The 24,008-nt window shown below is 40.3% G+C and overlaps 1 protein-coding gene across 1 annotated transcript in view; it reads right to left on the reverse strand.

Annotated features, from left to right (window-relative positions):
* Positions 1–570: 570 nt before the first annotated feature.
* LOC132400288 (flap endonuclease GEN homolog 1) overlaps positions 571–24,008 on the reverse strand; it is a 37,762-nt gene continuing 14,324 nt past the window's right edge. Inside the window, exons 9-14 of the mRNA XM_059981255.1 lie at positions 19,594–19,630; positions 19,423–19,503; positions 16,596–16,726; positions 6,123–6,184; positions 4,539–4,691; positions 571–3,265 (exon numbers count right to left, since the gene is read on the reverse strand). Coding sequence (XP_059837238.1) covers positions 1,722–3,265; positions 4,539–4,691; positions 6,123–6,184; positions 16,596–16,726; positions 19,423–19,503; positions 19,594–19,630 — 2,008 coding nt within the window. The 3' untranslated portion in view covers positions 571–1,721. The remainder of the gene's footprint in view (positions 3,266–4,538; positions 4,692–6,122; positions 6,185–16,595; positions 16,727–19,422; positions 19,504–19,593; positions 19,631–24,008) is intronic.

Raw genomic sequence — 24,008 nt, forward strand, 5'->3', positions numbered from 1 at the left:
AAACAGGCCATATTACAAATCAGGCCAAAGACCACTTAAAATAATATTAATTGTAGGTCCTGTAGCCTGCTCTTTCAGCAATCCTGAATATTGTTCCATTTTCTGTACTAGCTTCTGTATGTATCCTGCTACACTCACTTCTACCCTGTGTCTCCATAATCTTAGACCAATTTGCTTTTTTGGGGAAGGCAACATGTAATGCATTATACAGATTTTTAAAATAAAAATCTACATTTGGTTTGGTGGGAGGCCCTAGCCTGGCTCTGTTTTGGTGTTCTTGAAAACCTTGAAATTTAACCTTAAAATTTAAATATGGGGCCTAACTATGCCCTCATTAAAATTTCCAAATCCATCAAACAAGGCTCGCAACACAAAACAATGGTTTTAAGATTCTGAATAGCTTTTTCCAAACCTGTCTCAGGGTTGGGCGGTTCTTCTACTAAGCACTGAATGACAGGTTTTTATCGGGTGAACTGGTTAGACCTCAACTTGGTGGAACCTCCAAGTTCTGTCAAGCATCTTTTCGCTACGTTACATAACAAACAAAGAACACAGAGTCGATCGATCATTTTGCATTTATTTTACTTGCAGCAAGGGAAGGCAATCATTGCACAAGCACCAGTGATAGCCCCCAGAGACAGCTTAGTCACTCTTTTTACCCACAAGTGCAACTATCCACGCCTCAGTTCAAGAAAAGGGTGCATTCTATCCTACTGCTTAATCATCGTGCTTAGCATTTTTCCAGTAACACAGCTACTGGTCGGCATTTTTCCAGTGACACAGCTGCTGGTCGGCAGTTTGTCAAGGACTCAAGTGCAACATTATGCTGATGGAACAAACGCTACTAGCAAAGCACTCTGGCATGATGCAGATTCCATGTTGTTACAGCTAAAAATGTCACTTCATTACTACAAGTACATTTCCACAACTTCTACTCTGCTTCGTTCTTTATTAATGGATAAATGGATAAAATAGTTAATCATCCCTCGGGTGATTAGTGAGCTATTTATTGCAGAAATTCTATTCCCCATCTCCATTTATTTTAGAGATACAGCGCGGAGCACGCCTTTCCAGCTTACTGAATGCTGCTGCCCAGCAGCCCACTGAGTTAACTCTAGTCTAATCACAGAACAACTTTACAATGACCAATTAACCTACTAACCAGTACGTCTTTGAACTGTGGGGAAAATGCAATAAACTCTATGGTGTTCTGAATTCGCAATAATTAATATTCTATTTTTTTAAATTCATTTATGAAATCTGTCTACATGCATTTTCCCACTATTATTTGTAGATCAAACTTATCAATGAGTGATCCTTTATTATTGTTAACCTTAATCCAAGTGGGTTTCATACTCCTTTTGAAAGAAAGAATTAAATGAATGGAAGGAGGGGCGGGGGGGGGGGTGGGGGTTTGAAATGTTTCTAATGCATGTGAAATACTTAAACTAGATTCTTGAAATTAGAACTTAGCTCTGTAAATGAAAATGCAAATCAGTCTGTGCATTAGTAACCGCAAATGGAGTGGAAAATAATATGGAAAACTAAGCATAATTTTATGATTTTTAAAATCTGTATGCTAGAAAACTTTTTAATTGACTAACAGATTGTAGTGCTGCTGAAAGTCAGATGAAACAATAGACAGTCATAGACTAGACATCTTCCACAATCAAACATGGTGTTATCTGACTGTTCTGAAATTTCTGCATATGAATAACAAATCAACTACTCTGGAGACAAAGATTCAGCCTTTCAGAAAGTGGAAGGGGACTGTCACTTATTACTATAATGGAATCCTCATCAACATTGAAATGCTTGTAATTTTCCAGACCTCTCAATGGTGATTCCAGCAGAATGGCACTGTTGCCTCTATGTATTTTAGTTTCTGAAGTATTTTTCTGGGATTTATCAACTTTAGTCTCATCTTTGCTGTCCTTGGGCATTAATTGTAATTCGGCATTTTTCCCTACAATATTAACAGCCTGATTGTTTATGCTACAAATTCTACCAGAGATAGGCCTGGATTTGTTATGTTGAGGTTGATCTAGTTTTGAAGAGCAGAATGGAGTCACTGTGTTCTTCTCAGCTCTTAATTTGATGCCCCGTCTTTGCTTTCTATTTATTGAATCCGCTGTATCACTATCTTCACTAGACAAATACATGTTGCAACACACACTTGTTGCAACTGTTGGTCTACTCCCATTTGCTAGTTTCATTTTGAGCTGTTTGCTTACTTTGTTCTTTTCCACTGTAGAAGAGGAGCTCTTTAGCTTTGAAATTTGGTTTGAAAACACAGTTGGATCACAAGTTCCAACAAACCTTTTCATTGAGTCTTTTACATTCTTCTTTTCAGGCACTGTCAATGACCTGGTATGATGACCAGCAGTTTTGTCAGATGAGTAACTTTCAGTTCCTGCCTCCCGAGTTTCTGAAAACTCAGTCCTGGTCAGTTTCTTTTTATTAAAATTATTTGCGAGTTCTTCCTCAACAAGAGACTCAGTATGTTCTTCAACAGATGGCAAATCACCTCTAATGGAAGTAGAACACAGCAAGAAGTTGTTTTCAATAGAATTAAAATTTGGTTGAGGCAACGGTATAAACTGGCGTGAATTCTTCAATAGAATTCGTTCTTTTAAGGGCAGCTGATCAAAATCCTGCAACATAAATGTATCCTCATAAAATAGCTCCATGTTTTGTCGAACACACTCCTGAGGAGGGTCTGCAATGTTTTCCTTCGATGCCTCATCTTCTGTTAATTTGATGGAGGAGCTAATGGGAACACAACAATTTGCACTAATAACTAATGAAACTTGTTCAGAAGTATCACTTTGTCTTATAGGAGTACACTCTGAATGTGGTGTACTAAATGATTGATTCCAGTCAATGTCACTCAAGTGCAGCTCCGCAACCATTGAAGATACTGATGGGGAAGTAGTAGAGGGACTCATCTTATTTTCTGATGCTCTGAGAAATAAAGACTGATTGTCAGATTTTTCACCTGCACTCTGATGATTTGCAGGTTGGGAAATTACTTTTTCAGATTCCTTCCAGGATTCTTTGGGCAACACAGAATATTCAGCAGAAACTTCAACGCAAGAACTCATGTGTGTGTAGTTGGAGGGATTCGTTTCTTGACCCGAACTTTTTGGACCAGGTTCCATTTTTGCAGCCAAACCTTTATGAAGAGGTTGTAAATTCATCTTTGACATTAATTGCGAGATTTCATCAGGCACTGGCACTGTTCTGTCTCTTTTCTTATTTTTACCTAAATTAAAACACAAAAAGAGGCAGATTGAAAACGTCGATGCAAATCCTGGTCAGGCTAAAGCAATGCTTCGAATACCATTTTGTTAAACTGCAGTTTACTTATTGCGGTTTAAGGTTGGCTTTTGCCCACAAGCACTAGACATTCTTTGACAAGTGTGATTTAAAAAGATACATTAAAACACAGATGTTCCAATTCTATTCCATGCCTCATTCAGAAAATAAAAATAGTGTCTCTGGACATACATGGCTGTGACTGTGAGTGCAAAGCAATGGTGGGGAAAAATGTTTAAAAGATGTTAAAAGAAAAAATAACAACATTATTTCTCCTAGACAGTTTATAAATTGTTTAAACAAAGTTTTCAAATTAACAGTGATTCCTTTGGAATTCTCAAATATCGATCAAAAGTTTATTTGTCTGACAGTTATATTGGGGCTTCTACAAAGGTAAATGGTAAATTTTGATTCTGAAGATAAGATGTTCCTTATTCAAAGCTCTTTTAAACCAGGTACCGGGGTGGGGGGGGGTATGGAGAATGGGGGAACTCTGTTACCATACAAAGACTCAACCATCTTCTGTTTTTTCTAACCAATACATGTATTATATTAAATACAAAAGCATCTGTTGAAAAAGCACAAATACAATCATTTATTTGTGTCTTCCAGATCTGGTGAAGTGGTCTAGAATAAGAGGAGCAGCCTCATTTGTGCTCCCTTCATTCCAAATAGATTTTCCCCACACTTTCAGACCTGAAATCTGAAATTCACTTGAACGTTAGAGACACAAGAAATAAACCCAACAATTTTCACTATGTTTCTCCTCCATTACAAAGCAGAAAATCATAGGTGGATAACTTCATCCTCAATTTATTAATGCCACTGTATCCCAAAAGTCAAAGAGTCACCTAATGTAATCCCACTGTGTAGCACTTATTCCATGGTCCTGCTGATTATTGCACTTCAAGTTCACATACAGATTTTTTTTTAAATGTGAATTTTTCTGCATCTACCACCCTTTCACACGGTGAGTTCACTACCCTTTGACTCGCATGGCTCCTCCCTGCAACAATCACTTAGCAGTGGCATTATTTGTTGACCATGCCATTTTAAATCAGCACAGCTTCAAACAAAATGATGCATTGGCATATGCAGAAAAAAGTAAATTAACACTTGGCATGTATGTCAGTGGCTAACACAAGCTGCTTCTGTTAAATATGGCGCAGTGTTCCCAATGCAACTAATGACAAAACCATTCCTAACAGTGGATGACTTACTTTTTTGATGCTTCTTCTCCTTTCCTTCAGCTTTCTCTCTATGAAATTGAGCAGTAATGTCTGGATATGCTGCTCCAAACAAAAGTTGCTCCTCGATGGTTGTCACAGTATTCTGAGAATCTTCAGACTGTTCATTTGAGAAAACATAATGTTCTAGGAAATGGAAAGAGTCATAAAAGTTCCTCCATGAGGCTGCTCAGATCAGTCTCAACACCAAGTGCTTGAAAAGAATTTGTTCAAAAAGGTCAATTCACCATGAGAATTAATTTGATGTCTTATTATGGGATAGGTGATCAGCATCACCATTTACATCATACAGGTTGAGTAGACTGTATCTGAAATTCCAAAATCCAAAAACTTCCAAAATCTTAATTTTGTTTTTGAGTGCTGACATGATGTCATGAATGGAAAATTCCCCAAGTTGCTCGAAAGGTTCCCAGATGATGTGCAAATCTCTGCGCATCAGACAGTTCAAATGCAATCAACATAAGTTAATGAAAAATAGAAAAGCACTGCATAAAGAGAAAAACAGAAATCTCAATTGTGCATTGAAAGAATAGATTCCTCAGCAGAGTAACGGTATGCAGATCATGAAACAAGCAAAGATCTATCACGACGAACTGAAAATTGAAGGCAATTGTGAATATTCAGCAGGTTAGTTGCAGAAATTTAAGAAAGGTATGGCATTAATATTTTAAAGATTTGTGGTGATAAATCCTCTGCTGATCACAAAGCAGCGGAGGAGAGAAACTCATTGCTGAGTTTGTTAAGTTCGTTGCTGCTGAAAATCTAACATGCTGAACAGCTGCATCAGTACAGGTGTGTGATGAACAAGTGCAAGACACAAATTCAGAGTTGAGAATGATGGAGATGTCAAAAAGCCACAATGTCCACCTGGGCAGCCAAAGTTGTGATAGATATTAGAACTATTATATAGAACTACCATCAGGATATATGCATTAACTGTATATGTAATGTAAAAGAATTTCGTGTTTAGACTTGGATTCCATCCCCAAGGTATTTCATTATAGATACAAATATTCCAAAATTTAGAAAACTCCATAATCCAAAACACTTCAGCCACAAACATTTCATATAAGGGGTGTTCAACCTGTAATATGTTGAAATGGCTGATCCAAGTTATCTGGCCTTAACCAAGGCTTGTCCCACCACTGCCTGAAAGGAGTTTGTATGCTCTCTCTGTGACCACAGCAGTTTCCTCTGGGTGCTCCAGTTTCCTCCCACAGTCCAAAGACATACTAGTTGATAGGTGAATTGGTCATTGAAAATTATCCCATGATCAGGCTAGGATTGATTAAATAGAGGGATCTAAGAGCAGGAAGGGCCTACTCTGTGCTGTATGTCAATAAATAAATAAATACACTTATCAGCAGGAATTTGCAAACACAATCAATTCAGAGAGCAGTACTGATTATTAAATATTTACAGCCATTATTAGATCTTTTTGGATTCTCTTACATGGGTTGTATTTTTACTGACCAATTTTGTACAGAAAGCCAAGTCTATGATTACTAACAATGCCTCTTTCCAATTCAAATGTGTGAAAAAATTGAAATAACCTACCTGGTTTTTCCCATTGAATTTCAAAGCATGGAATCCCATTCCGGATTCTTATTTTGACAATGCTTTGAAAAAGAAAGAAAAATATTAGAGACACAAAAATACACACAATTCTTACTGAACATAATGATTTAGAATTTTAGAAAGATTTGTGGTTTGTTCTCTTTCTCTCTCTCACACTCACTCACAATGTAAGAATGAAGTTCAGGTATTTATAGTGGATGATTATTTCCACAACACAGGTAAATTATGTAAATGCTTGTGTGCCCTTCCAATTCTTGCATTCAAGTATTGAAAAGTCATCTTCAAATTTATAATTATACATAATTTCAGCATTTTAATCAGAATTTATTAAAAGAAATGTACAAATAGCAATAAATAATTTGGTTCAAAGTCAGGCTGGAAATATGAAGTAAAACCAGAAAAAGCTAGAAATACCTAGCAAGTCAGGCAGCACTTGAGAGTGAGAAACAGAGTTAAGATTTCAGGTTTGTTGACCTTTCCTCAGAGTTGAGAGAAGTGAGAAATATAACAAAAAGTTAAAGCTGCAGAGAAAGGGATCAAGGCAGAGAGAGTAAATGAAAACGGTCTGTATTAGCTTAAAGACTAGGCGACAGCACGATAGAAATGCTGAAGGAGCGATCTGGAAGGAAGTAGTAAAAATTGGATATATACAAAAAAATGACAGGATACTCCGGCAGGAGTTGCAAATGAAATGAAATCTGAAAGTATCAGAAGTAAGGGAGAAAATAAAACATGGTCACTAGAAAAACTGGAGTTATTGATTTCATTGTTGGTTTTGGAAATCTGCAATATGCCTTCAAGTTTAATTTAATTGTCATTTAACCATTCATAAGTGCTGCCAAACAAGAGTGTTCCTTAAATAAACGGGTCCCAATTTATGGAAATTTACCTTTTAAATTAGTTAATGACTCTTTTACTTATTTAGGGATCAAAATCACAAAGAACCATAAAGATTTGTTTGGATTTAATTTTTTACCCTTAATTGATCAGATTAAAGGTTTGTTTACTAGGTGGTCACCTTTGTCTCTATCTCTAATAGGCAGGATTAATGCTATTAAGATGGTTATTTTACCTAAGTTTTTATATATTTTTCAAGCGATACCAATTTTTATCCCGAAATCTTTTTTTACTAATGTTGACTCTAAAATTTCTTCATATATATGGCAGTATAAAAATCCCAGGTTAGGTAAAACATATTTACAGAAGACTAAAAAGGAAGGCGGGTTAGCATTACCTAATTTCAGATTTTACTATTGGGCAGCTAATATTAGATATTTGTTATGTTGGTTGAAAGATGGGGGTGGATCTTTTGGCCCTTGTTGGGTGAGTTTAGAAACTAAATCGGTATCAGCTTATGCTTTGGGTTCTATTTTAGGGACTTCTCTCCCTTTTGCTCTTTCTAAATTGCCGAAACGAATTGACAACCCGATAGTTACACATTGCGTATATGGTTTCAATTTCGGAGATTTTTTGGGTTGACTCAATTCGTTTTAAATAGTCCTATTGTATCTAATTGTTTTTTTCACCCTTCCATTATAGATCAAGCTTATTCAGCTTGGAAAACTAAGGGATTACTAAGATTTTCTGATTTATTTTTAGATAATTGTTTCATGTCTTTTGAACAATTATCCAACAGATATAACTTGCCGAGATTTCATTTTTTTAGATATTTACAGATTAGACATTTTTTAAGTTCTGTACTCTCTACGTTTCCAAATTTTGTGCCTTCAGATACTTTGGAGAGTTTATTTGAATTAGACCCTTTTCAAAAAGGGCTTATTTCAAAACTTTATAATATAATTATGAAGATACGTTCAGAGCCCCTTTATAAGACTAAACAGGATTGGGAAAGAGAGCTTAGTTTTAGTATTTCTAGTGAGAATTGGGATAGAATTCTTCAATTAGTTAATACATCATCGTTATGTGCCAAACATTCACTAATACAATTTAAGGTTGTACATAGGGCCCATATGTCCAAGGATAAATTAGCTCATTTTTACTCTCATATAAGTCCTATTTGTGATAGATGTCATTCTGAAATTGCGTCTTTAACTCACATGTTTTGGTCATGTTCATTTTTGGAGAAATATTGGAAAGATATTTTTGATATTATATCTGCGGTTTTGAATATTGATTTACAACCTCATCCTATTACTGCAATTTTTGGTTTACCAATGTTAGATTCACAGCATTTATCTTCTTCAGCCCGTCGAATGATTGCATTTCTAACTTTGATGGCTAGAAGATCTATATTGTTGAATTGGAAAGAAATTGATCCTCCCACTGTATTTAATTGGTTCTCTCAAACTATGTTATGTTTAAATTTAGAAAAAATTAGAAGTGGTACTTTTGAGACTTCTATTAAATTTGAAAAGTTATGGAGACCATTTATTCAACATTTTCATATGATGTAATATGACCCTTTGCCAAGTACATTTGATTTCCCAGCTTTTAGCTCATGTATTTTGAGAGGACCGGAAGTGACGGCATTGATGAATACTTATTTTTGTGAGATATTATAAACAGCCCACTTTTTTTTTATCCTTCTCTTTTGTTTTTTTTTCTTTTATATTACTTATTAGTTATAGTTATTAGATTAGATTAGTTAGTTCTGCATTATATAAATTTTTTTTGTTTTTTTTTCTTTCTTTTTTCTGTTTTTTTTATATTATACATTATGAAATATTTAGATTTACTATGTCCATACATATATCTTATGGCTTATGTCTTGGTAAACTCATTTATATTGTAACTATTATGTATTTTTTTCATATGTAATGGAATGTGTATGTTGGTAATTTCTTTATCAATATATCATCTGTATTCTGTCCATATTATTAATATTAATAAAAAGATTTAGAAAGAAAGAAAGAAAAGAGTGTTCCTCTAGGGCAAAGGTGCAGAGCACAGTGTCTAGCCATACACAGCACAATGCATATATAATTCACTAGTAAAAGTCACACCAAAAAATATATAACATAGCGCAGGTCCTGAGTCCATGAATGTTGTTGGCAAGAGCAAACACTGGAGAGCAGCACCGCCTCTCTTTTGGATGGCTGCAAATATTTGAATCGGGAGCAAGTTACAGCTTGTGATTCAGCTGGAAGCTCAGAGAATTCGACCGTTGTAGGTAGGATTTAAGCCTACCTGGTCAATACCTGTGGAGGAGGGGGAACTGCGCAGGCGCGAGTGACGTCAGCGTTGAGCGTGCACTTAAAAGGCAGGACTTTTCAGCGGGCAGCGGAGTCCGTGGAAGCAGAGTCCTGGGCTTTGGCTAAGTGGGCTTCGGCGTAAGGGGACTTCAGTTAGCCTGTGTGATTGCTCGCTGAGGGGTAGAAGGTAAGGTCGCTCGGTGCTTTTTAAGACTTATTCTATTAATCCAGTTCAGGTATGGGGGAGACAGTCAGAGCAGTGGTGTGCTCCGTATGCAGTATGTGGGAAGTCAGGGTCAACACAGTTGTCCCTGATGACCACACCTGCAAAAGGTGCGTCCAGCTGCAGCTCCAATCAGCCCGAGTTAGGGAGTTGGAGCGGGAGCTGGATGAACTACGGATCATTCGGGAGGCAGAGGCAGAGATAGATAGGAGTTATCAGGAGGTAGTCACAACAAAAATCCAAGAAGTAGACAGATGGGTGACGGTCCAGAGAGGCAGGGGGAGAAGGCAGAGAGAGCAGAGCACCCCTGCAGCCATTCCCATTAACAATAAGTATACCGTACTGGATACTGTTGATGGGGATTGACCTACCAGGAATGACTTGTAGTGGTCCTGCCTCTGGCACAGAGGTTGAACCCTCAACTAGAAAGGGGAGGAGGGAAGAGAAGAGAGCGATAGTTTTAGGGGATTCTATAGACAGGGGGGCAGATAGGAGATTCTGTGGGGCAGATCGGGAGTCTCGGATGGTATGTTGCCTCCCTGGTGCCAGGGTCCAGGACATCTCAGAGCGGGTGCAGGCTATTCTTGAGCACGAGGGCATGAATCCAGATGTAGTGGTCCATGTAGGGACCAACGATGTAGGTAAGGTGAGTGAGGGGGTCCTGCTTAGAGAGTTCAGGGAGTTAGGAGGGAAGCTGAAAGGCAGGACCTCCAGGGTGACAATCTCGGGATTGCTACCTGTGCCACGTGCGAGTGAGGCGAAGAATAGGATGATTATGCACATTAATACGAGGCTGAGAGCATGGTGCAGGAAGGAAGGGTTCAGGTTTTTGGATAATTGGTCTTTGTTCCAGGGACATTGGGATCTGTTTCGAAGGGATGGTCTACATCTGAACTGGAGGGGTACTAACATTCTTGCAGGAATGTTTGCCAGTGCTGCTCGGGGAGGGGTTTAAACTAGATATGCAGGGGGCAGGGATCCAGATTACGAGAGAAGATGATATGATGAAGGATAAGGGACAGGTGGGGAATACACGTTTCCCAAATATTAATTGTGTAAAGGAGAAAGGTGAGACAGAACATGTGTTGGAAAAGTTACATGTACAGAGGGTTGGTCAGAAGGAGCATGAGGTTAAATGTGTAGAAGGTTTGGGTGATCTTGAGAAGGTCATCAAAATTCAAGGTGCAATTAGCCCGATGGAAGTTCAAGGAGCTGGGTTAGGTACAATAGACAGTGTTTTAAGCAAAGAGAGGAGGAATGGGCTAAGAATTCTATACTTGAATGCGCTTAGTGTCAGAAATAAGACAGATGAGCTTGAAGCTCAGATGAAAATGGGGAACAACGATATTGTTGGGATAACGGAGATATGGCTGCAAGGGGATCAGGCCTGGGAATTGAGTGTACCAGGGTATACGTGCTATCCTAGAGACAGAAATATGGGAAGAGAGGGTGGGGTGGCCCTGTTGGTGAGGACTGAGATTCAGTCCTTAGCAAGAGGTGACTTGGGAACAGGGGAAGTAGAGTCTGTGTGGATTGAGCTGAGGAACAGTAAGGGTAAAAAGACCCAAATGGGTGTTGTGTACAGGCCCCCAAACAGTAGCGTGGATATTGGGTACAAGTTGATTAGGGAGTTAACATTGGCATGTGCTAAAGGTAATGCAGTCGTTATGGGAGATTTCAACATGCAGGTGAACTGGGAGAATCAGGTAGGTGCTGGACCCCAGGATAGGGAGTTTTTGGAGTGTCTAAGGGATGTATTTTTGGAACAGCTTGTGCTTGAGCCAACCAGGAACGAGGCTATTTTGGACTTGGTGATGTGTAATGAACAGGAATTGATAAGTGATCTTGAAGTAAAGGAGCCATTAGGAAGTAGTGACCATAACATGATAAGTTTTTATCTACAATTTGAGAGGGATAAGGGCAGATCAGAGGTGTCAGTGTTGCAATTAAATAAAGGAGACTACGGAGCCATGAGGGAAGAGCTGGCCAAAGTTAAATGGGCGGATGCCCTGGCAGGAAAGACAGTGGATCAGCAGTGGCAGATATTCTTGGGGATAATACAAAAGATGCAAAAGCAGTTCATTCCAATGAGAATGAAGGATTCAAAGAGGGGAAGGAGCCACAGTGGTTGACAAAGGAAGTCAGAGATTGCATAGCATTAAAGAAAAAGAAGTATGACAGGGCTAAGATGAGTGGGAATACAGATGATTGGGAAAGTTTTAAGGAACAGCAGATCTTGACTAAAAAAGCAATACGGAAAGAAAAAAATCAGGTATGAGCTCAGTCTAGCCAGGAGTATAAAAGGGGATAGCAAAAGCTTTTTTAGCTATGTAAAGAGAAAGAAGATAGTTAAGAACAATGTTGGCCCCTTGAAGAATGAATTGGGAGAAATTGTTATGGGAAACAGGGAAATGACAACAGAAATTAATGCGTACTTTAGATCTGAATTCACCAGGGAGGACACAAGCAATCTCCCAGATGTATGAATGGGCCAGGGTCATAAGATATCAGAGGAATTGAGACAGATTGACATTAGGAAAGAAACTGTGATGAGTAGACTGGTAGGACTGAAGGCTAATAAATCCCCGGGTCCAGATGGTCTGCATCCGAGGGTTCTAAAAGAGGTGGCTCAGGAAATTGCGGATGCATTGGTAATCATTTTCCAATGTTCCTTAGATTCAGGATCAGTTCCTGAGGATTGGAGAGTGGCTAATGTTATCCCACTTTTCAAGAAGGGAGGGAAGGAGAAAACAGAGAACTATCGCCCTGTTAGCCTAACGTCAGTCGTGGGGAAGATGCTTGAGTCCATTATTAAGGACGAAATAGTGGCACATCTTGATGGCAGAAATAGGATTAGGCTGAGCCAGCATGGATTTACCAAGGGCAAATCATGCTTGACTAATCTGTTGGAGTTTTCTGAGGGTGTAACAAGGATGTTAGACGAGGGTAAGCCAGTGGATGTTGTGTACCTAGATTTTCAGAAGGCATTCGATTAGGTGCCACATAGGAGATTGGTGAGTAAAATCAGAGCTCATGGCATTGGGGGCAGGATTTCAACATGGATAGAAAACTGGTTGGCAGATAGAAAGCAAAGGGTAGCAGTGAATGGGTGTTTCTCGGACTGGCTGGAGGTGACTAGTGGGGTACCACAGGGCTCTGTATTGGGACCACAGCTCTTTACGATTTATGTCAATGATTTAGATGAGGACATTGAAAACTATATCAGCAAGTTTGCTGACGATACTAAACTGGGTGGCAGTGTGACATGCTAAGAGGACGTTAGGAGAATACAGGGAGACTTGGATAGGCTGGGTGAGTGGGCAGATACTTGGCAGATGTCATTCAATGTGAGTAAATGTGAAGTTATCCACTTTGGAAGCAGGAACAAGAGGGCAGAGTATTGTCTGAATGGTGTAGAGTTAGGTAAGGGAGAAATGCAAAGAGACCTAGGAGTCCTAGTTCACCAGTCAATGAAGGTGAATGAGCAAGTGCAACAGGCAGTGAAGAGGGCAAATGGAATGTTGGCCTTTGTTACAAGGGGAATTGAGTACAAGAGCAAGGATGTCCTTTTGCATTTGTACAGGGCCCTGGTGAGACCACACCTGGAATATTGTGTACAGTTTTGGTCTCCAGGTTTGAGGAAGGACATTCTGGCAATTGAGGAAGTGCAGCGTAGATTCACTAGGTTGATTCCTGGGATGGCAGGGCTGTCTTACGCAGAGAGATTGGAGAGATTGGGCATGTACACACTGGAATTGAGGAGATTGAGAGGGGATCTGATTGAAACGTTTAAGATAATTAAAGGATTTGATAGGATTGAGGCAGGAAATATGTTCCAGATGTTGGGAGAGTCCAGTACCAGAGGGCATGGATTGAGAATAAGAGGTCAGTTATTTAAAACAGAGTTGAGGAAGAACTTCTTCTCCCAGAGAGTTGTGGAGGTGTGGAATGCACTGTCTCAGAAGACGGTGGAGGCCAATTCTCTGGATGCTTTCAAGAAGGAGCTGGATAGATATCTGATGGATAGGGGAATCAAGGGATATGGGGACAAGGCAGGGACTGGGTATTGATAGTGAATGATCAGCCATGATCTCAGAATGGCGGTGCAGACTCGAGGGGCCGAATGGTCTACTTCTGCACCTATTGTCTATTGTCTATAAATAGGTGACACTGCAGCACGAGGCCTAGTCTGTGCTACAACCGAAGCCACACAGCTCCTCAACCAAGAAACAGCGAACTGGATTTGCAGCATCCCATATTACCAATATCCAACAGGGTATTGTGATCACAAGAAAGATGACTAAGACAACCACTTACTGTTAGGCCGCACACTGCCTTTGCGCACTGACACCTCTCTGTAGCAGGCAGCAATGTAATCCACACCAAGTCCAGTTCCACTGCCAACCGACAGATAGGGGTGGACATACAGTACCTGAAGTTCTTAAGGACCAGCAGTGCCCGAGCACGTCACCATCTTATTGGAATGTTTGTCATAAGGTGAAATACTATTTGATAGGAGAGAAAAGAACTAACTTTGGATAGGGCGGAATCACTCAAGGTTAAAGGGGGGAAACATTTGCCTGAATGTGAAGGAAATAGGTGATGTCCTTAATGAGTAATTTACATATTTACAAAGGAGATGGATGTGGAGGACAGGGAGATCAGTGCTGAGAGGATTACTATGCAGATCATTTCAAGTAAAGGAGAAGCCTAGTGTTGTGTCTCTTTAAAAGCATTAGGGTGGAAAGGTCCCCAGGGCCTTATGGGATATATCCTTGGCTGTATTCATGTGAACAGTTGAATAACAAACTTGAAATTGAACTTAGTGAACTTAGCAAGTCCTTTCTTACTAACTTGAGATTTTTGATGAAGGTGATTAATGAAAGTAGAACTGTGGACATAGCCTACCTGGATTTTAGTAAGGGGTTTGGCAAAGTTTCTCATGGGAGGTTCATCCAGAAGATTCAGATGCATGGGATCAGTTGTGAATTGGCTGTTTGGATTCAGAGCTGGCTTCCCCATAGAAGAAATAGGGCGGTGAGCGAAGGGACTTATTCTGGCTGGAAGTCTGTGATTAGTGGTGTTCTGTAGGGATCCATACAGGGACCTCTGCTGTTTGTGAGGTATATAAATAACCTGGATGAAAACGCAAATAGATGGGGTAATAGGTTTGCAGGTGATACAAAGGTTGGTGGTGTTGTGAACAGTGTAGATGACTGGCAAAGAATACAGCATGATATAGATCAGTTGCAGATATGGGTGGTGAAAATGCAGATGACGTTTAACTCGGACAAGTGTGAAGTGTTGCGCCCTGGTAAGTCAAACGTATTGCACAGTACATTTCGGGGTAGGGTGGATAAGACGACATTTGGCATGCTTGACTTTATTAGTCAAAGCATCAAGCTCAAAAGTCAGGAAATGATGTTGCAGCTTTACAAAACTCTAGTTCGGCTGCATCTGGAGTATTGCATACAGTTCTGTTCGTCCCATTATGTCCTTCTGGTAAGATGGCGGCACATTTGATTTCAGCAGCTGCTACAGGGCCAACCAAAGCTGCTATTGTATTTAAAAAACATATTTATTACAACTGCAGATCCTGCTGGACATGAAGAACAATTTTCTGCAGGTCTCCCCCATCAGTGAGCTGTTTGTTGGCAGAGAAACTGTAGGAGCTGGACTGTGTTTGGATTGTGCTGCTGCCTGCATCAGAGAGGCACTTGAGGAGTTATAGAGTGAAAGCAGTGTACAGGGTAACAGTGAGTGATCATCTTAGTCTCTTTTCTTGTGATTGCAAGACCCCGTTCGATGTTGTTAATGTGGAATGCTCAAGTCCAATTCTCTGGTTTATTGGTGGGTGTGGGGTGAAGCTGCAAGGCCTCGATTGTAGCAAGGAGTAGGCCTCAAGCCGTGGTGTTGCCAATTTACAGCCGCCCAGGCAACAGGTGTCCAAATCAGTGCACTTCACCCGAGGCAGCGTAAACTGGTGCTGCCTCAAGTGGCCACTCGGCAGAAGAACAAGCCATGCTGGGTTCAGTTGTAGACTGGTCTTAGACAAATTTTTTGTGTGACAGTATTACACGTATACTTTATGTGTGCTATATGTGCCTTGTGCTGTGTATGTGTGGTGAACTATGTGCCTGTCGGGACATGCCCCTGCTGACTGCTCCTGTGGCTCCTCCCACAGGCCCCTGTATAAAGGAGACCTGCGGCCTGACGCTCGGCCTCAGTCTCCAAGACCTTGTATGATAGACACTCACTCCTGGTTCCTTCTTCCAGTCAATAAAAGCCGATATCTCGCCTACGTCTCAGTGTGAGTTATTGATGGTGCATCAGTATAACTGTTGGTACTGTGTTTTTTTACCTTAGCCATGGAGTCACACTGCTTACTTGGCTGTGTTCATGTATGGTTGACTTGAACTACAAGAAAGATGTCGAGATTTGGAAGAAGGCTCAGAAGAAGTTTACCAGGATGCTGCCTGGACAAACTTGGATTGTTTTCTCTGGAGCAGCAGAGGCTGAGAGAGGTTGATAAGATTATGAACTGGTCTGGCCTTTCTCTTACCTCTCTCACTAACAAGGTGCTTTTGCCCTCACAACTGGATGTTTTGTTTTTGCACCCTTCTTTGTAAACTCAAGGCACTGTTGTCCACAAAACCCACAGATTAGATTAGTTGTTTCTGATACTCAGACCAGCCCATCTGGTACCAACAATTATTCCACAGTCAGTCACTTAGATCACATTTCTTCCCCGTACTTTGCTTTGGTCTGAACAGCAACTAAATCACTTGAACACGTCCGCATGCTTTTATGCATTGAGTTGCTGCCACATGATTGACTGATTATATATTTGCATTAATGAGCAGGTCTACAGGAGTACCCAACAAAGTACAACTGAGTAGATGTATCACTCACTAATAGTCTTCTTGCTATCAAAAAAAGCCAGTCTTTTGCTTTGTTTGCCCCTTCTCTACAATTGTATTTCTACTTTACCCAGTTAGATATGATCTGAAATGTTAACTCTGTATCTCATGCAGCTCCATTGATTTTTTTTTTTGTTTTTAATCAATATGTTGTTACCTTACAGGCTGTAAGTGGCCTGTGTCCCTTTTACCTAATCTTCTCTCCATCATGTCGTAATGTGAAAGTAACGGCAGCACTTTTTCACATGTGTAATGTCTAGGCCATTCCATTTTATCCAGAACAAAATTCTAAAACGGAAAGGAAAGATTCTATTAATCCGGCATGACTAATTATGTTTAATTATCCACCTAAACTAATGATATTAAAAATAAATTTTAAATTCTAAATATTGCTTTGTCACTTTACCATCCCAGCCATGAAAAATTAACTGCTTGGTGACCTCAGTGGATTAGTTAAGTAGAAAACCTTGCCTCAGTTACAGTTTCTTAAAGATTGAAAGTTCCTGTGCTGACAAAATCAGTTTGAGTTTCAAAGCAGATATCAAGCAATGCTTCACTGGATCCAGAACCACAGGCCTGAAAATTATTTACAAGATCATAATTAGCAGAATTAGGCCATTTGGCTCACCGAGTTTGCTCTGCCATTTCATCATGACTGATCCATTTTTCCTTTCAGCCCCAGTCTCCTCTCTTCTCCCAGTATCCCTTCATATCTTCACCAATCAAGAATCTATCAACCTCTGCTTTAAATATTTGTAAAGACTTTGCTACAGGCAGCTGCGGAGACAACAAATTCCATAAATTCACCCAATGGCGAAATAAAATCCTCCTCATCTAAGTTCTAAAAGGACACGCTTCTATTCTGTGAGGGTCCCACCATAGTAAACATCCTCTCCTCATCAACTCTATCAAAACCTTTTACCATTTGATACATTTCAATTAGGCTACTGTTCATTTTTCTCAATTCCAGTGAATACAGGCCCAGAGCTATCAAACACTCTTCATATGACAAGCTGTTCAATACTGGAATCATTTTCGTGAACCTCCTTTGAACGCTCTCCAGTGTCAGCACATCCTTTCTAAGACAAGGAGCCTGAAACCGCTCACAATACTCCAAGTGAGGCCTCACCAGTGCTTTATAAAGCCTCAACATTACATCCTTGCTTTTATATTTAAGCTCTTTTGAAATGAATGCTAACATTGCACTCTCTTTACTCACCACAGACTCAACCTGCAAATCAACCTTTAGGGAATCCTCCACAAGGAATGTTATCTCTTTGCATCTCAGTTTTTTGAAATTTCTCTCCAATTAGAAAATAGTCTACGCTTTTATTTCTTCCACCAAAGTGCATAACCATACACTTCCTGACACTGTATTCCATCTGCCACTTTGTCCATTCTCCTAATCTGTCCAAGTCCTTCTGTAGCCTCTCTACTTCCTTAAAACTACCTGCCCCTTCACCTGTCTTCATATTGTCCACAACTTTGCAACAAGGCTATTATTTTTGTCATCCAAGTCATTGACATAAAATGTAAAAGGCGTTCCCAAATCAGACCCCTGCGGAACACCACTAGTTATCAGCAGCCAACAGAAAAGGCTCCCTTTATTCCAACTCTTTGCCTCCTGCCGATCAGCCACTGCTTTATCCATTCTAGAATCTTCCCTGTAATACCATGTTAAAAGGCCTCTTGTGAAACCTTGTCAAAGGCCTTCTGAAAATCCAACTACACAACATCAACTGTCTCCTTTGTCTATCCTGCTTGTTATTTTCTCAAAGAATCCCAAAATAGTTAATCAGGAAAGATTTTCCCTTGAGCATATTCCCATGCAGATAACGGCCTATTTTATCATGTGCCTCCAAGTACTCTGTGACCTCATCCTCAATAATCGACTCCAACATTTCCTGACCACTGGCCTATAGCTTCCTTTCTTCTCCCTCTCCTTTTTGAAGAGTGGAGTGACATTTGCAATTTTCCAATCTTCTGGAACCATTCCAGAATCCAGCGACTCTTGAAAGATCATTACCAAAGTCTCCCCAGACTCATCAGCCACCTCTTCAGAACCCTGTGGAGTACACCATCTGGTCCAGGTGACTCATCTACCTTCAGATTTACAAGTTCCCAAGAACTTGCTCCCTAGTAATGGTAACTTCAAACACTTCTGACCCCTAACCTTACTGCTAGTATCTTCCACAGTGAAGACTGATGCAAAATACTTATTCAGTTCATTCAACATTTCCTTGTCTCCCATTATTGCTTCTCCAGCATCATTTTCTAGTGGTCCAATATCACTCTCGCCCCTCTTTTACACTTTACGTATCTGCAGAAACTTTTGACATCCTCTTTAATATTATTGGCTAGCTTACTTCTACTTCTTAATTACCTTTTTTTTTAGTTGCCTTCTGCTGATTTTTTAAAAAAGCTTCCCAATCCGGTAACTTCCATGACTATTGTAACATTGAACTTCTGGTATGCATTCCCTACCTACTTCTGTAATTTGTAACCCACAATTTACTATTGTTTGGGGGGGGGGGTTCTGTATATAACTCCCATCGGGACATTTTTACCCTTGTAGTTCCTTAACTCCACCCACAATAATTCAACACCTTCTGAACCTTTGTCACTCTTTTCTAATGTAACCGCATGTTACAACGCTTGTGTACAAAAGAGCATCTCTGAATGTACAACACATTGAATTTTGAAGTGGATAGTGGATGGATTACAGCAGCAGAAGACCACGAACGTACACTCAGTGGCCACTTAATTATGTACCCGGAGGAACCTAATAAAATGGCCACTGAGTATAGTGCCGGTACTCTACTAAAATCAGGAAATATATCAAAAACTAAAAACTTAGACTTTTGGTTATCACATTGATTAGTTCATTTAACATCTGACCTTGAAGATTTTCAAACTGTATTTTCTAATTAGTTGAATTATAGTGAGGTTTTTGGTGGCCTGCTTTACGAAATTATACTAGTTACCTGAAGCAGTAACAGCTTTGGACGCCTCCACTGAGCTTTTTGAATTGGCTGTTCTTTGCTGATAAGAAATTCTTTGATCACCTGAAACCCAGAAAAAAGTACTTTGTATTGTTAGCTATACTGTGTAGCTACCTCACAAGCAACTAATGTTTGAAAATAGTTTTGCTTTACCTCTTCGAACGGAAAATACTCACAAGCTGTGGCTTTTCTGAAAGAGAAAGAGGATTGATCTATTACGAAGAATAATCTCTTGCTTATATTTTGATATTCTGAGGGAACACTTTAGAATCAAAGATTCACTTCTGCTGTTATGTAAGAAAATGTGACAGTGTGGTCTAAGTAAGTGAATCATCAAGTAGGATAGTTCCAGTTATATTAGCTAAACATACAGAAAAATAGAACTAGACTGCTTGGCCTTTGAGCTTGCTTCACCATTCAATGCATACTAGGAGCAGCAGTTTACGAAAATTAATGGCGCCTTGCATTTTTGGAAACAACTCTATTTCCATCTTAAGTATCTGTATTTATCTCTTTCAGGGTTCTTTTGGAAACCCTGAGCTCGAGTTACATGCTGGCTATAGTTCTTTGCGAGAATGGGACCTGCTCTCGAGCTTTCGTGACTGGCCGTTATTTGGCACGCCAAGAATTTTGCCCTCCTTTGGAGAACCAAGATTTCGTGGCTCTAGAGATGGGCGGATCGGCGTGTTCTGGGAGATCTAAGGCTGCGTGCTCAGAGACCCAAGATCTTTGGGTGCAGAGCTCAGGAAAAGTGACAATGGACTTTTAATATCGTAAACCAGCAAGTTGTTTGTTATGTCTCCCCTCTTGCTATGAAACGGAGACATCTCTTTCTCTCTTATTAAGGGGAGAGGGAGAGCCTGTAGTTTGTCGAATATCAGGTGAACAAGTAGTCTTTGGAGTACTGGAAGTCTGTGTCTTTGCTGTTGCTTTGCTCATGTTTGAGAGCTCTGTGTCAGTGGGGGAGAGGGGTTTCATTGCTTGCTGCCGCTTACCGGCGGGAAGGAGGAGAGCTGTGGCGGGTGGGGGGGGGGGGAAACATTGGGGTTCTAACATTTAACTGTCATTCTTTAGGGGCACTCTTGTTTTCATGGATGGTTGCGAAGAAAAAGCATTTCAGGATGTATATTGTATACATTTCTCTGACATTAAATGTATCTTCTAGACATGGCTGATCATAGAACAGTACAGCATAGGAACAGGCACTCCAGCATACCATGATGCCAGGGTAAAGAACCCCGTCTGTCTGCACACACGTCTTAAATGTTGCTATTGTATCTGCATCTACCATTTCCTCTGATAGCATTTTCCAAGTACCAATCACTGTAAAAACCTTGCCCTGCAAGTTGCCTCTAAACTGTCCCCTTTTCACTGCAAGCCTATGCTCTTAGTATTTGACCATGTCTCCCATAATTTTAGATAATTCAACCCTCAGCCTTAGCACTCCAGAGAAAACAATCCAAATTGGTCTAACCTCTCTTTAGAGCGAATATGATCCCAACCAACTAACATTTTGGTGAATCTTATCTGTGCTTTTTCCAAAAGCTTCACATCCTTCCCTCAGTATGACAACCAGAACTGTACATAATACTCCAAATGTCGCCTGACCAGCATTTATACAGCTGCAATGATTTCCCAACCTTTATACTGTATGCTCTGGCCAGTAAAGGCCAGCATGCCATGACCCACCTTCTATCTTATTATCATATTGCTACCTTCACCATACATTGATAACTTCTGTATTTAGAAATTTGACTATTCCCTTACTACAGCCCTCCATAATAGGCAACTCACAGAATCACCAGAATGTGATTGAAGCAATTTCTTTTTTCTAGCAGAGATGGTGACTTGTTATTCCAGATAAGCCCTCCTCCCAACCCTACAGCCATCTTGAATCAGAATTTAGCAAGTTTCAATAGCATACGCACTCATTCTTCCAGATTCTAATAAATACAAACTAGCTGACCTAATCTCTATTAAGGAATCTACCGGACTTTCCTGGTGAATTATATTGCATTCTCTATGGCAAATAAATTTTTTCCTTGGGTAAGGATACCAAAACTGCACAACAGCCTCAAAGTTGGATGTCATCAAGGACCTGTAAATTGAAGTCAAATACTATTGCTCCTTACCATAATAAGGAGCGAGTATGATTTGTAGGTTTATCGTAAATGAAGGATGCAAAAGTCTCTTTGTACATCGACACTTGCTTAAATGAAATGGTATCTTGCTATTTATCTTACTGAGATAGCCATCTTCAATGGGATCCTACAATAAAACACACCATTACATTTTCTAATTTTCCACTTTCCACGGGGATCACTCCGTGATTCTCTTGTCCATTCAGGCTTCCCCATTAATCTCCCACCCAGCACACATCCGGCAAATCAGATAAATGCTACTTCTGCTCATTTATCTCCCCCTTTACCTCCATTCAGGGCCCTGAACAGTCCACCCAAGTGAAGCAGCACTTCACCTACAAATCTATTGTATCTGGTGCTCCTGAATCAGCCTCCTCCACATTGGTGATTCCCCTTGTAAACTGGAGGACCTCTTTGTCGAGCATCTCTGCTCCATCCGCCAAAAACAAAATTTCCTGGAGGACAACCATTTTAGTTTCTATCCCCATTCTGTTCTGACACACCAGTCCACAGCCCCTTCTTCTGTCATAATGAGGCCCACTCTCACAGTGGAAGAACAAAACCACATATTCCTGCCAGGTAGCCTCCAATCTGATGGCAAGAACATAAATGTCTCCTTCTGGTATTTTTTTTTTCCTTTTGTCCTCCACCTATTTCCCACCTTTGCCCCCTTCTCCTCACCTGCTTATCACCTTCCTCTGGTGCTCCTGCTTCCTATTCTTCCAGGGTCCACTCTCCTCCACTATCTTTCTTCTCCAGCCCTTTATCTTCCCCATCCACCTGGATTCACCTACCACTTTCCTGCTAGTTCTCCTTCCCCTCCCCCATCTTTTTATTTTGGCGTCTTCTCCCTTCCTTTCAAGTACTGAAGAAGGGTCTCAGTCTGAGACAGCAACTGTTTCAACTTTCATAAATTCTGCTTGAGTTCCTCCAGCATTTTGTGTGTTGCTCTAGTTTTATATTTATCCACATTAAACATCATCTATATTGGGTTACATAAGAATAGGAGCAGGAGTAGGCCATCTGGCCTGTCGAGCCTGCTCCCCAATTTAATAAGCTCATGGCTGATCTGGCCATGGACTCATCTCCACCTACCTGCCTTTTTCCCATAACCCTCAATTCCCCTTCTATGTGAACGTCTATCCAACCTTGTCTTAAATATATTTACTGACAAATATTGACTTAACTGTTTTGCTGACACATTCAATCTATCTGCAGTCCCTTGAAGAATTTTGCATTTCCCCTCACAATCATGACTCCATGCAGTATAATGTCCTAGGCAAATTTAAAATTTTACTGTTCCTTCATCTAAATCACTCATACATGTTATCACATGTCCAAGCATGATACTCACTACTTGCCAGCTACCTCTGAAATGACCCTATTTCCTCCGTTTCCTGCAGTTGATACATTGCCTAGCAGTAGGCATTTTAAAAGTTGCAGTACACCGCATCATTGTTTTCCTCCTTTCAGTTCATTGAAGGAAAAGTTGATGGCCAGAACAATTCCCTACCTCAATTCACACTGTGGCTTCTTCAAGACCTGCTTGAACAGTCCTATTATTCACCTAAGAGATGGCAATCACATCTTACTATGGTCATGAAGTGTCCATCTGGGCATGCAAGATGAGACCACTATTAAGTGTGGCAACAACCTGTATTATGCCTTCAAAACATCTGGAGGAGCAACACTGTATATTCCATCTGGGTAGCCTCCAACTTGGTGGCATAAACATTGATTTCTTCAACTTTTGGTAATTGCCCCCCCCCCCCCCACAACTTCATCAATCCCCATTCCTGTTTCCCTCTCTCATGTTATCTCCTTCCCTGCCCATCACCTCCCTCTGGTGCTCCTCCCCCTTTCCTTACTTCCACGGCCTACTGTACTCTCCTATTGGATTCCCCTTTCTCCAGCACTTTATGTCTTTCACCAACTCTACTACACCCCCTTCCCCTCTCCTGGTTTCACCCATCACCTACCACCTGGTTATTTCTTCCTCCCTTCCCTCATCTTACTCTGACTTTCCAGTCCTGATGAAGGATCTTAGCCCGAATCATTAACTGTTCACTCTTTTCCATAGATGCTGCCTGGCCTGCTGAGTTCCTCCAGCAGTTTTTTTTTGTGTGTTGCAGAATATTCTAGTCCATCTACTGGTTCTGAATAGATTTCCTTTGATTGCAGATGACATGAATTAACTAATGCCTGTGGTAATGTAAATTGCTTCTAACTAGGTACAAGGTCTGATCCTAATTATTGGATTTTTGGCCAATTCACAGCCAAAGTAATCAGGCTGCAGGTTTGGGATGTGCAGTTGGAGTAACAGGTTCTATTATGCAATTAGAATGCTCACAGTCGCTAATTGCTTTCTAGGATATATTTCTGCTGACAAGTCAAAAAATGGACATTGTATACTGGAACAAAGTTTCT

This window comes from Hypanus sabinus, chromosome 10 (assembly GCF_030144855.1).
Source record: "Hypanus sabinus isolate sHypSab1 chromosome 10, sHypSab1.hap1, whole genome shotgun sequence".
Classification (NCBI taxonomy): Eukaryota; Metazoa; Chordata; class Chondrichthyes; order Myliobatiformes; family Dasyatidae; genus Hypanus; species Hypanus sabinus.